The sequence below is a fragment of the Podarcis gaigeae genome (assembly GCF_964106915.1).
Source record: "Podarcis gaigeae genome assembly, chromosome: 3".
Lineage (NCBI taxonomy): Eukaryota > Metazoa > Chordata > Lepidosauria > Squamata > Lacertidae > Podarcis > Podarcis gaigeae.
The window spans coordinates 91,784,717-91,798,240 of NC_139680.1; the positions used below are offsets into that span (position 1 = coordinate 91,784,717).

The 13,524-nt window shown below is 42.5% G+C and overlaps 1 protein-coding gene across 1 annotated transcript in view; it reads right to left on the minus strand.

Annotated features, from left to right (window-relative positions):
* The window catches only part of CAPN2 (calpain 2), a 33,199-nt gene that overhangs the window by 2,697 nt on the left and 16,978 nt on the right, over positions 1 to 13,524 (minus strand). Inside the window, exons 7-19 of the mRNA XM_083733335.1 lie at positions 11,691 to 11,776; positions 11,251 to 11,325; positions 10,311 to 10,471; positions 8,948 to 9,117; positions 8,166 to 8,177; positions 7,338 to 7,549; positions 5,532 to 5,568; positions 4,594 to 4,659; positions 4,365 to 4,422; positions 4,180 to 4,244; positions 2,719 to 2,787; positions 2,083 to 2,161; positions 1,180 to 1,296 (exon numbers count right to left, since the gene is read on the minus strand). Of these exons, the coding sequence (XP_083589461.1) occupies positions 1,180 to 1,296; positions 2,083 to 2,161; positions 2,719 to 2,787; positions 4,180 to 4,244; positions 4,365 to 4,422; positions 4,594 to 4,659; positions 5,532 to 5,568; positions 7,338 to 7,549; positions 8,166 to 8,177; positions 8,948 to 9,117; positions 10,311 to 10,471; positions 11,251 to 11,325; positions 11,691 to 11,776 (1,207 nt within the window). The remainder of the gene's footprint in view (positions 1 to 1,179; positions 1,297 to 2,082; positions 2,162 to 2,718; positions 2,788 to 4,179; positions 4,245 to 4,364; positions 4,423 to 4,593; positions 4,660 to 5,531; positions 5,569 to 7,337; positions 7,550 to 8,165; positions 8,178 to 8,947; positions 9,118 to 10,310; positions 10,472 to 11,250; positions 11,326 to 11,690; positions 11,777 to 13,524) is intronic.

Below are 13,524 nucleotides of genomic sequence, written 5' to 3' on the forward strand. Positions count from 1 at the left end.
CTCATCATAAAAAAGACTTAAATTATTTCATACTAAAAAGCATTCATTGTCAGAGGATCACAATATATACTTGAAGGCTGACTACTGTAGCTTTGCATTTTTCTTTTTTTAAATGAAGAGCCATATGGTTTTTAGTGAAGGATTGATATTTTTTTTTTGCTTTTCTCGTTCCTACCATTGGCATATGGATTATTTCATCTTGAACTCGTTCTCACACCTTAAGGTGCAATTAAATTGTCTGAGCAGCCCATTCATCTGGCTTCCCTGCAGTGAGAAGGGTAATGATGGTACCTCTCCTCCTGCTTGTGCCTCTGCACTACAGCAAACAACTGGGAACATAATTTGGCCATGTGGAAGACGACCTACTTCTTTCCACGACAACAACCCCCCTCCCAAAAGCCAGCCATGTGGCTGGAAGAAGCTCCTCCCATGTGGGCCCATATCATCTGTCATTATTGAAGCCGTGTTGGGCAAGCATTTATTCTATTTATTTTTTCATTGCTAATGTTTTTGTTAAATCACTTTGAGACGTTTCATAGGAAGTGACTCATAACGGAAGAAAATAAAACAAGTGCCTTGTGTGCTGCCAAAAATACATTCAGAAGGTGACTAATTTAGCTTTTCCTGCAGGGGAGTGTTGTAATGGCAGACATTACAACAGCATCATAGAGCTGCCAGCACAGGTGAGGTCTTTTGTTTTGTTTTGGCAGCCGCTGCTTTGCCAATGGTATTTGAACTACATCTTCAACCTGCATGTATAAGTTGATATGGGAAGAGCTCAATCTTGCACTAGGACTGTGAAAAAAATGTCTAAGCTGCCTGACATGGACTCTGCACTGAATGAAATTGCAGCCAACCTGATGCATGCTACTATAGGTAACGTACAAAAACCTTACTGCACCCATAAGAAGCATTATGCTATCAGGCATAGATTATTATTAAACACGTACAGCACTATACAGATATTTAAAGATAGAACTGTCCACAGGCTCAAAGTGAATAGACTACAGCGAAGGAAGAAGAAACCACAGGAACTTGCTGTGTAGAAACACAGGACAACCCCCCCCCCCCCGCTGAACCTCTGGAAATACAGCAAGTTTTTTTTATAAAAAAATCCATAACATGGTTTTAGGATGGAGATCTTAATATAAATGGATGCTGCGGCTGTGAGATACTCACTGAACAAAGTTTCCAGTCGAATCAGGCATCGAACGAAATTGTCGAAATCGATTATCAGCTGCTCATCAGCAAAACGAGCCACAATGACTTGGTGCAATTGGCAATCCAGCTTAAAACCTACAGCACAAGGAAGCAGAATCTCATTGGCACAGGTGCATTCTCGGGTAGTGTGACCAAACACATGGTAGGGGTTGCCAACCATTTTGTATTTTAGAAAACCCTGATCAAATAAGCATAAGGTTTGTGCACTGGAAGCTACATATCTTAGCTGGTTGTTGTTGGTTTTTAAATTGGCTATGCTGTCTCCAGGATGATGAGCAGAAATGTGTGCCTGCTCCCTGAATAAGGCCAATTTTCTGTTAATAAGCCTATCGCTGTATAAAGCCCAAGCTGCCTTTGTTTAAGATGACTGTACAAGAAGGAAAACATGACTCATGATTTGTTAGCCTGCCTCTTATACATACAAACAAGCAAGCAGGCACACCCCAGCAGAAATGGTTTGGTTTCTTTCATGTGACAATAATAGCTTTTTAGCACACCGTGTGTCCCTCTATGCACAGGTTGCAAGAAAAAAGAAATTGAATAAAATTGCTAGAAATTGGTGATTCGGAGCTTTAATCTGAACTCAAGCTGGATTTGAGTTTGTTGGAATCTCTGCTAACTTCTCTCTCTTACATAAGGATGTCGGCAAACTGGATTTTAAAAGGGCAAAATCGAGCTGTCAGAGATGCGCAAGGGAAACCGTTTCAATTCTCAGGAACTTGGCAACGTCTTTGCAGATTTTTCTATTACGGTTACATGTTTTGTATTATCTTAGTCATACTGTTGCTTAATGTACGTTTGTTATGGCCTTTGGATAGAACAATAAACTTATGAACTTTACTGTAACTGTATAAGAGCTACCTGCTGCTTCTAAGGCTTTCCGCATCTCATAGGAGTTCATGGTTCCAGAGCGATCAACATCCATGTCCCTATAAATTTTCTGCAGAACACAAAACCCAGAGTTAGAGGGCCTGACAGCACTTCAAAGCAGAGCAATCTTTCTACAAAACAATATCTGTGCTTCGCAATGATGCCATAAAATTCTCCTTCCATTGCTTTAATCTATTCCCATTTTTTGCGGGCGTTTTTCTGGGATGAATTTAAAGAGCTATGCCTGTCTTTCTTAAAGTTACTCTTGCGCTCCATAAACGTGACCTAATAATAGTGTCATAACTGAGCACTGCTACTGCTAATGGTGCATTCATACGCCCTGATCGCAGTAACCACTACAAGGCCACTGTTCATACATATCTGCGCTAACAGGTCCCAGGAAGGTTAACACACTTCCACAGTCTTAGATGCCAAAGTCAAAACAAAAAATTCCTTCCAGTAGCACCTTAAAGACCAACTAAGTTAGTTCTAGGTATGAGCTTTCGTGTGCATGCACACTTCTTCAGATACACTGAAACAGAAGTCACCAGACCCTTCTTAGATGCCAAAGTGTGTTTTAGGTAACAGAAGTCTCCCACACGTCTTCATTTAAAGATGTCTTCTTACCTGGTATTTCTGAATCTTTGTCCAAAGTACATTAAATTCCTTCAGTCCCAGCTTACCGCTACCATCAGTCTGTTTTTAGTTAGGGATATTTTGATTTCACAAAGCAGACCTAATTGCTCCCCCCCCTTTTTAAAAACAGTGGTTATTTTTGAAAATCAGAGTAGATAACAATGCCAGTCCCATTCTAGATTCCTTTTCCTATGTACTGGTAAACTCCCTGGTGTATTTTACATGTTTAAAAAGCAACCAGCATCAAAAGTTGATTAGAACTCCAAATTTCCTGACACCTACCAGATTATCAGGCATGTTGTGAATACCCAGGTTGCCTCCATGGCAGAGAGTGTTTATGATCGGCTTCAGCTGGTGAGTCAACGGTGCAGTTTCCTGGACAAGGATAGCTTTGCCACTGTGACTCACATGTGGGTAACTTCATGCTTATAAAATACTGCAATGTGCTCTGTGTGGGGCTTCCCTTATAGCTGGTTCAGAGGCTGCAGCTGGAGCAGAATGCCATGGGCACAGTAGTGCCCCTTAGTTGGTACATATCACACCAGTACTGAGGGACCTGTACTGGCTGCTTATTAGTTACTGAGCCAGTTTTAAGGCATTCTAGCTTTCATATGAAGCCCTAAGCTACTCTGGGCCCAGGTTACCCAGCGAGGACATTGACCTCAACAAATGGAACTCTTGCCACAGTACGGTGATTATTGACTTATGGTGATATGGCGGTGGGCTTTTTCACTAGCAGCACCAGTGACATGGAACACATTCCCTGTTGAAATGTAAGAGGCTCTTTTGTATTGGCATCCTGCCTTTGAAGGTGTGCACATTTACAGAGGGACATCTCTGTCATTATTTCTCAACCAGAGTCTCCTGCTTTTATCACTTTATTGTTTTAATGGCACTGTCTTATTGTGTATAAGGCTATTTATATTTTAACAGTTTGTATATCTTGTGTTATATATGCATACATATAGAAAGAAAGAACCTATTTTGGCATGTAGCAGTATATAAATTAATAACTGATTATGACACTATGTATACGGGCTACTTCATATCAACGCTACACCTAGGTCAATATTGTCTCTTCTGACCAGCAGTGCATCTTCAAGGTATCAGCTGAAGGTATGATGTTAACTCTGGTACAAGTGTATTGCTTGCATACAAAACTCGTGTCCCAGCACTGATTCATATAAAGCCCCTTCAGATATTAGATATCTGCTAAATGCTGCAGTTGTGAATGAATCAGATTCTCCCCCCCCCCCCCAATAAAGCATTTCCGATTTTCTCCCTTAGGTGGGTGGGAACATGTATCTCATAACTACAAGGTGTTTCATCAAATCAAAGGGAATGTTGACAAAGTATGTCACAGTTAGGTCTTAAAAAACCAAAAACCACTCCCTTCCCTATTATGTTGGCCCTGTAAGCAGAAAGCCTGTAGATTTGGAAGAAGAAGGATACATCTAATAGATCAACCATTATTTTGCATGTTTCAATGCTGAAGCCATCTGATTTAATATCTTGGCCTGCAAAGAAAAACAACACACTTATTACACACAAACAATGTACTCTTTCTGTTTTCAGCATTCACTTTTGATTTTGTGGGGAACTGTGGATGTTCACAGGACTGCGAGAGAAGAACTTACGTTTTGCCATGACTTTTTTCAGAATGTTGCACAATTCAAAAGCGGAGATCTCAGCATCCTGTGGGCAATGAAGGAACAACCACAATGGCTTACTTTAAATGATCACCTCTACTATCACTGTGAATCAGCATGTTTTCCCAGATCTAGTTCTGCATTTTCAAATTCTGGCTCTTGGAGATGGTGCATTTTGTAAAAGAGCCCCAACCTGATGGAAAACTAAGCTACTCACCTCTCCAGCTAATTGCCTAAATAGTTTCTTAAAACTGGGTTCAATTTCATCTTCTGTGAGTTCTTTCTAGAAAAATGAATGGCAGGGGAAACATCAGCAGAGGTCTTTGACCCAGTAACCGTCAAATATTTAAGCAAACATTCCTCTTCTAGGGCTATATTAAATATATACATAGATATGTGTATATATACATATCCTTTTGCTAGGGCAACAAATTAAAATTTAATTTTCACTCTCAATGACTGGTTCGAATTCTGTTCAGATTGAATAATGCATAAACCCTCCAGAGAATCTCAGGTTGCTTTTTTTCATACCGCAGCGTTAAAGATGACAAACTGTTCAAGATAAGAAACCCATTTTACTATTTGCAATGAAGTACAGAAAAGCCTATCAAATCCAATGTCAGAAATGTGTGCATAGAGGGCAATGTTCCATTATGGTTTTTTTTTAAAAAAGATGTTGTTAACATTTTAACGTCAGTACTGAAAAATAAAAGTATAAGAATGAAGCCCTAATTGTGATAAAATGTACGGACAGCCTCAATAATGGAGGGAGAGGACCAAAGCCGTTGGTACATTAAACCTGTGAATCAGGACTGGCAACACAGTGTGTATCTCTCTGTGTAGGCAGGATTAACCCTTTCTCCCAGCTCTGCTGTTCTAGCCAAAAACAGACACTCCACCCCACCGGCAACCCTGCAGACCTGGGTTTCTTTGTAAGTTAGCAAGCTCCAAAATTCAGCCCCTTCAACAGCAACAACTGTCTTCTATGAGTCAATAGGTTAATGATGGCATAATCACTCCCAAAAGCCTTGTGCATCTTCTACAATCGCTCAGAACCCCCCCCCCCAGCAACCCTGGAAAGCAAGCTCATGTTCTCTCTTTTGCCTGTAGCACTTTGCCGTCAGCAAAAACAAGTTTTCATATTAGGCAGCATACCTCTTCAATATTGGCTTCAATTTCATCATCAACAACTCTAAAAATGAGCAGAGGAATGGCTGTTAGTTTTATTTCATGCAAGCAGACTTAGATTGACATTTGAACTTCTAAAGAAGGGTTGGGGGGAATCTAGGAGTTGGAATTCAGCAACATCCAGAGACCCCACAGTTTTCCTACCCTATTCTAAAGGTTCCCTGGGTATTTAATATTTGGAAAAGTTTCTCTCTGCAGCTGCTACAGGTTTTGTAACATTCAGGTATACCCAAATGAAGCAGATCATTGGAAACTTCGGGGTCATTTTTTGTGCACATTACACAGAATTAATTTTTTTGAGTGAGGGCCTAAGGCAGAGGCAAGGAACCTGTGGCCCACCAGAGATTGCTGAACTACAACTCCCATCATTCCTCACCACTGGCTATGCTGGCTGCGGCTGATGGGAGTTTGAGGCCAACAACATCTGAGAAGGCCTCATCCCTGGCCTAGGTGGGCAGTAGGTATTTTACCTTCACCTTCACTGAGTAGCATTTTAAGTGAAATCATTTACAATGTGCACACCTCTTCTTGGCACTGACAGCGATGGGAAGGGGAAGGGGAAAGCGAATGGGGTGATGGAGGGTTGTGAAGGCAACAACACGCACCAAACTTTCCATGAGTTCCTGATGCATTGAAGTAGGCCCAAGAGGCAAGAAAAACAACTTGAGAATTATCCACAGACGAAATGCATATAACACAGCCACTCTTATGACTTGTCTGGACAGATGTTTGAAAAAAACTCTAAAAAGACTGAAAGACAAACTCCAAAATCTTATGCTGTGCAACTATGATAAAACATGGTTTTAAGGTTCTTTCACATATGCCTGTGGATTTGTAGCCCTCTGTTCCCAGAAACATGGTCTGATGAAAGAGAGGGCGTACTAGGGAGCTTACTCCAAATCACACACTCACATGGTGGGTTCAAGTTCTGCCTCTCTCTGTTTAACATTATTCAGGAGTAATTATATACCACTCAAAATAATTATGGGTGGTTTATAGAAAACCCTCACTAATTTCCTGTAATGGCAGATAAAAAATTAGGATGTCGCAACAGTCCTTGAAACCTGACTGGTTAGGTCCCATGGAACCAAGGATTAAGTATACCTTACTAGGTTGGGATGCGGGTGGCGCTGTGGGTTAAACTACACAGCCTAAACCACACTGCCGATCAGAAGGACGGCAGTTCAAATCCCTGCAATGGGGTGAGCTCCCGTTGCTCAGTCCCTGCTCCTGCCAACCTAGCAGTTTGAAAGCACATCAAAGTGCAAGTAGATAAATAGGTACCGGCGGGAAGGTAAACCGCATTTCTGTGCGCTGCTCTGGTTCTCCAGAAGCGGCTTAGTCATGCTGGCCACATGACCCAGAAGCTGTACGCCAGCTCCCTCGGCCAATAAAGTGAGATGAGCGCCGCAACCCCAGAGTCGGTCACGGAGTCCCTTTACCTTAATAGGTTGTTCAAGTCCTTTGGTCCAGCCTTTCCCAATCTGGTGCTCTCCAGATGTTGTCGGACTACAACTCCCATTAACCATTGGCCATGCTGGCTGGGATTGACAGGCGTTGTAGTCCAAAACACCTGGGGAGTACCAATCTGGGGGGAAAACACCATCACACAACAGCCCTCTTTCCTTTTAACTTTCACCAGATAGACTGTCTAACTGAATGGGATGCACAACATGATCCTGAAGCAATATGGTTCCTCCAGTGCTTTGAGATTCATAAAACCATTCAAGATAGGGAGAAACAAAGAAAAATAGAGTAGAGGCAGTGACATACTGTGAATCTGCATTCTTTTCTGAGAAGACTCGGAGGCAGAAATCCCCGTTCTTGTTGGGTTCAAAAGTGGATGGCACAATGATGTACTCTCCTGGGGGAAGCTTGAACCGATTTAACACCTCTCGGAGGTTGATGAATGTGTTTGATCGTTCTCTCGCTCTGTTCGTTAGAAAGTAGTTTTTGCTCAGGTGGACATTTGTTTGGCCGGAAGACTTCATTGGAGAAAACAAAAAAAGCAACGGTATTATTCCAGTTCAGAATGTAACTGAAGAAGGGCCATGAGGACACTACACAGTTCTAAACAGCTGAGTTAATGATTACAAATATAAGAATGTTACATGGGAAGAGAAATACATTGAAGCATAGAAAATTAGTTCTATTGGCTTGAAAAGAACCTTCAGCTCAGCCAGAAAGAGGTGTCCCTCAGAACATGTGCCACAGATCAAAAGCTGAAACAGCCATGTGGGTGGAGCAGGGATGGTAGTGGGAGGGGTAAATTGAGAGCAAACCATACAACTGGAACCAGACATCAGAATTGAGGTATCACAGAAGGATTAAAAGGTGCTGGAGGAAAATTTGCATTTTAAGGGCTTTAGAGTCCAGGGAAAGAAAAGCAGACCTTTGGCAAATAAAGTCAACACGTGGCTGTAAAAATGTGCTTACATGGCCCATGGTGAAAGACAAAACTTGCATGTTAAACAACATACATTTCTGGAAGTTTAAACATCTGGTTTAAAATAGTTCTTTAAATGCTGATTGGAAGTTCCCCATCCTCAGGACATTCTTAGACCAGGAACACACGTTCCATTGCACAGAAGTTGCACATACCTGTGGAGGTACCTGTGGGAAAGCAAGAAGAAAAAAAAAGGTGTACATTAAATCAACAACACTCAACAATGCTTCATTTGCCACTTCTGCACAACTCCTTTAACTGGGAAAATCTTTGCCTGCTCTTGCCCTTGCAAGTATGTATTATTCTAGAATCTAGATCAGCCTTTCCCAACATCTGTGCCCTCCAGATGTTTTGGGCTCCAACTCCCATCATCCCTGACCAGTGACTATGCAACAGGCACTGATGAGAGAGTTTTAGTCCAAAACATCTGGAAGGTAACAGGTTGGAGAATGCTGGCCCAGGTATTATCATTCAACAAGACAACCCATTTTTCTATTATAGTAGTCTTCAACATCTATGACCTTCCTAAAGGGCTGCAGTAGACCAGATAAATGTTTTGTCTGTTTTTGACTTTGGGGCTGATTCATGCATGCATGTTAATTGCTTGATGCCTTTCTGCCAAGGGTGTGATCCATCTCCACCGAAAAAGCATTTCGAATCGGATGGTGTGCATGTTTTAGCTGCCATGTCTATGATGGCTAATGCAGAAATGCAAACTGTCACTTGATGCTACACACAAATAAGTGACGAAAGTGCATTTGGTGAACCATTTTTTAATGGTAAAGGGAGATTTGCGTTTTTCAATAAGCCACCATCAATCTATGGATTATGCAACCCATGCACTATGCATTTCTGAACATGTCAGCGTTGACCCTGAAAAGTAATTACTCCCTCTCAGTTTGCAAAGAAGAAAGGAAAGCAGCAACAAGAAGCTTGCCTCATAGATGGCAAATCCAATGGTGTGCATATCCTCCCCCATCTTCCGCTGCTTCCGACGGTGTTTCTGAATCAGGCCAACAAGGAAGGTGCAGCCTCTCTCGGGGTCATCGGGATCTTCATCTTCTTGCTCAAGTTTGATCAAATATTGCGGATTCATCCAGAATGTATCTGATGAAAGAAGGGAGGTTACTTGAAACCATATTCAGCTTACAGCGACTCAGCTTGTGCTGATGGCACAAAGCCGTCTTCCTGGTTTGGGAAGATACAGCCCCTTCCACTTCAGATTTCCACGCTCATTTTAAGGATGTTAAACATGTAGTTCTTTAAAGAAGCTTCAGAATTATTTTCACATGGGGTGAAGCTGCTTGCAGCTCCTTTTTTGAATCTCTGCATTCCAGTAAAGGTCAGGTTCCAGAATCGGTGGACCATTTTTGACAGTATGTGACAGGCCTATTTTCCCACAAAGGTCAGTGGTATCAAAACGCCTGGTAGTTGATATTGCAGACTGAACAGGAGGCATTGTGCAGAGACCTCACTTACTTTGGCCAAACAGACTTTGACTAAACTGAAGAGGATGTTTTGCAAAGTAAAGCTTGTAGATTCACAGACTTTGTAGGCCTTTCTAGGTGATTTTTGAAAAAATTACCATGCCATGCAGCTTTCATATAAATTTTCTTTCGAATAGGATCTTAAACATTGAGATCCAGGATTATTCCCCCCCCCCCCAATCAAGCTGTTTTCACCATGCCAACTCACTATGCTCAATAAATCTGCCTTCTACCTCTGCAACCTCCGCTGCTCTCTGGGGAAACAAAGCTTTCTGTTTTCCTTCATGACTCCTCACCACACAGATTCCACTTTCCACTGCCTCCCCTCTGCTGTTTATAGAGCAGTTGCTGTGGCTTGGGTGTGCTGCTCATCCCTGGGCCAAGACCAAGTTGAAATCCAGACACATATAAAAACTGTTCTGAAAATGCTTCTTAAAAACAGAATGAATTTTCCATAAGGCTCACCATTGCCATCTAGTGTCACATTGTATATTGCACTTAAAACACACTTAAAACGTTTTATTTGCAGCTGTATAGCTGAGTCCCAAGAGGGCAGTGGTGATGGTGGGGGTTCAGAAGCTTTGTGGGTACCCGAGTGAACATGTGCCTAAACACTGAAGTCTTGGTGTAGAAGGGCTCTATATAATTTTGTTTGGATGTTGTTAGGAAATTCCAGAAAAAAACTGCAACTGGTGTGGACTACAACTCCCATCAGCCCCGACTATTGGCTGTGCTGGTTGTGAGTGATAGGAACTGGAGTACAGCATCTGGATGGCACCAGGCCGGCTACTTCTATGCCAAAGACTGACTTACCAGGGTAATTTCTGCATCCGCCAGCGGTGGATCCTCTCCTCCAGTTCCCATCCAACAAATTCAGGCTCCACTTCTTGAACTTGTCACTGGCCAGTGTATCTGGAGTCAAGTTGCAGATCTCAAGGCGGGAGTAATGCCTCAGGAAATCAGTAAACGACATCCTATCGGATAGTGGCAGGGGAGAAAAAAAGCCTACTAAGAAAAGACGATCCCAATATGCATCAATTGTATTATAGGATTGGAGGATGGCTCAGCTGGTAGAGCGTGAGACTGTTAATCTCAGGGTCGTGGGTTCGAGTTCCACCTTGGGCAAAAGATTCCTGCACTGCAGCAGAGTGGACTAGATAAGCCTCTTGGTCCCTTCCAACTCTACAACTCTACGATTCTACCAAATCAATCGCCCCCAGAACAATCTCTGGACAGCATGATGGCAAGCTCCATTGGCAAGCTGCAACATCAGTTGGCTATTATGCCTTTAGGATAAGAAATGCTTTTTTTTAAAAAAAGATCACCCACTTGAAATCTTTCTCCTACAGACCATTTACTCAAGTTAGAAAAACTCTGTATTTTCCACCAGCCATCCAGGTGTTTTAGGTATTATTATTCATTTTTATTATAAGAGAAACAAAACTAAATATAGCAAAGCAAAGACAATGTTTTGGGTGTTCTATACTGGGTCTGTGTGTATTCCGATCAGAACTGGTTCCAGAGATCCATTTACAATTTGATGGCTGCAAGTATGTCAGCTTTCTGTATACTAGAATAGTATTCATAATGTCTTCCCCTCCATTTGGAAAGTTAGGGAAGGGCTGTAGTTCAATCGCTGGCATCTCCAAGTGGGGCAGGGGCATCCTGGACAGCTGTTGTCAGTCAGTTGGTGGAGACAATATTGAGCGAGATGAACTCCATGTAAAGCTGCTTCATTATGTTTCAACCTTACCAAAATTCTCCATCTTCATGTTTCTGTGTGAGCCTCTCTCTTACTTTAGGATCAACTCCGTTCCAGCTTGGACAGCTAAAAACATAAAGCCAGTTTAATGTCCATCTTTAGAACAGCAGGTGGCCTCTCCAGAATTCCTCGTCGTCCCCCCCAACCACCGCTAATGCTTGCTGGGACAGATGCAGCAGCATTTAAAGCAAGAAAAGCATAACTTACATGCAGAGGGAATGCACTTAACTGAAGCAGGGAAAGATTCCCAAAAGGCTCATTAAAGTGCTAGAAAATGCATCTGTGATCTAGGTCTTACAGTTGCCAGACTGCTTTCAAGAAGTCATTGCAGTGACACTGCTTTAGAGTTTGGCAACCTGTAATGTGAAACTTTACGCCCAAATGTGGTTTATTGGAAATGCACAGCTCTGGCCTCCAGGCTTGAAACTCACTTGTCGTTCCATTTTCCAGTCCATTCTACTTCCCCCCAGGGGTTCCGGATTCTGATCAATTTCTGCAGGCTGCCTCGGAAATTCACCTGGCAGGATTAGAAAAATGTTAAGTTCACTATCAGACGGGAACTGGGGAAAGAAATCAGGTGCTCTCCATTTTCTTTAGGCCGAGAAACCAGCTGCTTATATTGAATAAGCCTGCACTGTTGCCAGGTTGTTATTGTTTGTTAAATGTCTTTTGCATCAAGACTTGTTATTTCCTGTGGAATATGGGGTGGTTTTTTTGTCCGACCAATAGTCACATCATGCAAAAAAAAAAAAAAGCAGCAATGGTTTTCCCAAACTCTTCCATGTTATTCTCTGGCCTTCTTGCCTTCGCCTTCAGCATTGACTTCTGAACTCCCAATGAAACTGCAGCAACAGCAATGTAAGCGACTTGCTGGACAATATTGTGTGAACTTACTCAAACATAAGTGGCACTCAGGTCAGTGGGGTTTGCTTCCAGGTATGTGGGAGTAAGCCCCATTGAATTCAACAATTACATTTGTGTAGACATGTACAGGATTGCACGGTTAGCTGCCCTTCATACTTCCTCTTCCACAATGGCAGGGGAGCTGCTTCCCCGGGGCATAATCTCATTTGCTTGGCGGATGTGGGAATATTCCAATTGGAATGTTGTGTAGGTCTTTTTCACCCAATGGGCTGTGTGAAGTGGGGCAACACAGAAAATCTAATATACTATGTATAGGAATGTCCATTATATGAATCCAAAGAAATATGACATGATAGGTTAGGTAAATGATAAAAAATGTGAGCCGTGGTGGAAGGGAGGGGCACGTTAACCCTTTTGCCCCCCCCCAATGGCCCTGATCTTAAGCAGCCCCCTCCACATTGGCTATTTTGATTGGAACTGGCACTAATGGGAGCCTTCTTCCCAGTGGAAATACTAAGTGTGTGTGTCTGATTCCCAAAGCCCCTCTGTGTGTCATGGATCCACTCTGGCTTCCTCACCCCCCCCAACTACCGTATTAACTACCGTATTTTTTGCTCTATAAGACTCACTTTTTCCTTCTTAGAAAGTAAGGGGAAATGTGTGTGCATCTTATGGAGCGAATGCAGGCTGCGCAGCTATCCCAGAAGCCAGAACAGCAAGAGGGATTGCAGCTTTCACTGCGCAATGTTCCAAGGGGCTTCTTTTATTCCAGGCCACTAGCCAAGCACTGTGGCTGCCCTTGATAACTGCTATTCCAACAACTGCTGCCATAGTGCATATGATGCATAGGTCTTTGCAATCTGTTCCCCACCCAATTCATCCTCATAGCAGTGCTGTGAGCTACGCTCTATTAAGGCAAATTTGATGCAATGTGTGTTATGCAGTTTGGCACTACAGAGCTGTTTTTTAAAAAAATTAATTAAAAATAGGTACCGTATTTTTTGCTCTATAAGACGCATCAGACCACAAGATGTTGCTGTTCTGGCTTCTGAGATTCAGATTTTTTTTTTCTTGTTTTCCTCCTCCAAAAACTAGGTGCGTCTTGTGGTCTGATGCGTCTTATAGCACAAAATATACGGTACCTATTTTTAATTAATTTTTTAAAAAACAGCTCTGCTATGAGGATGAATTGGGTGGGGAACAGATTGCAAAGACCTATGCATCATATGCACTATGGCAGCAGTTGTTGGAATAGCAGTTATCAAGGGCAGCCACAGTGCTTGGCTAGTGGCCTGGAATAAAAGAAGCCCCTTGGAACATCCTGGAGAAGCTTCAGAGGCAGTTCCCTTCTCAATCGGAGCAGCATATTCCCCCTGACTGTTGATATTGGGAAATGCTGAA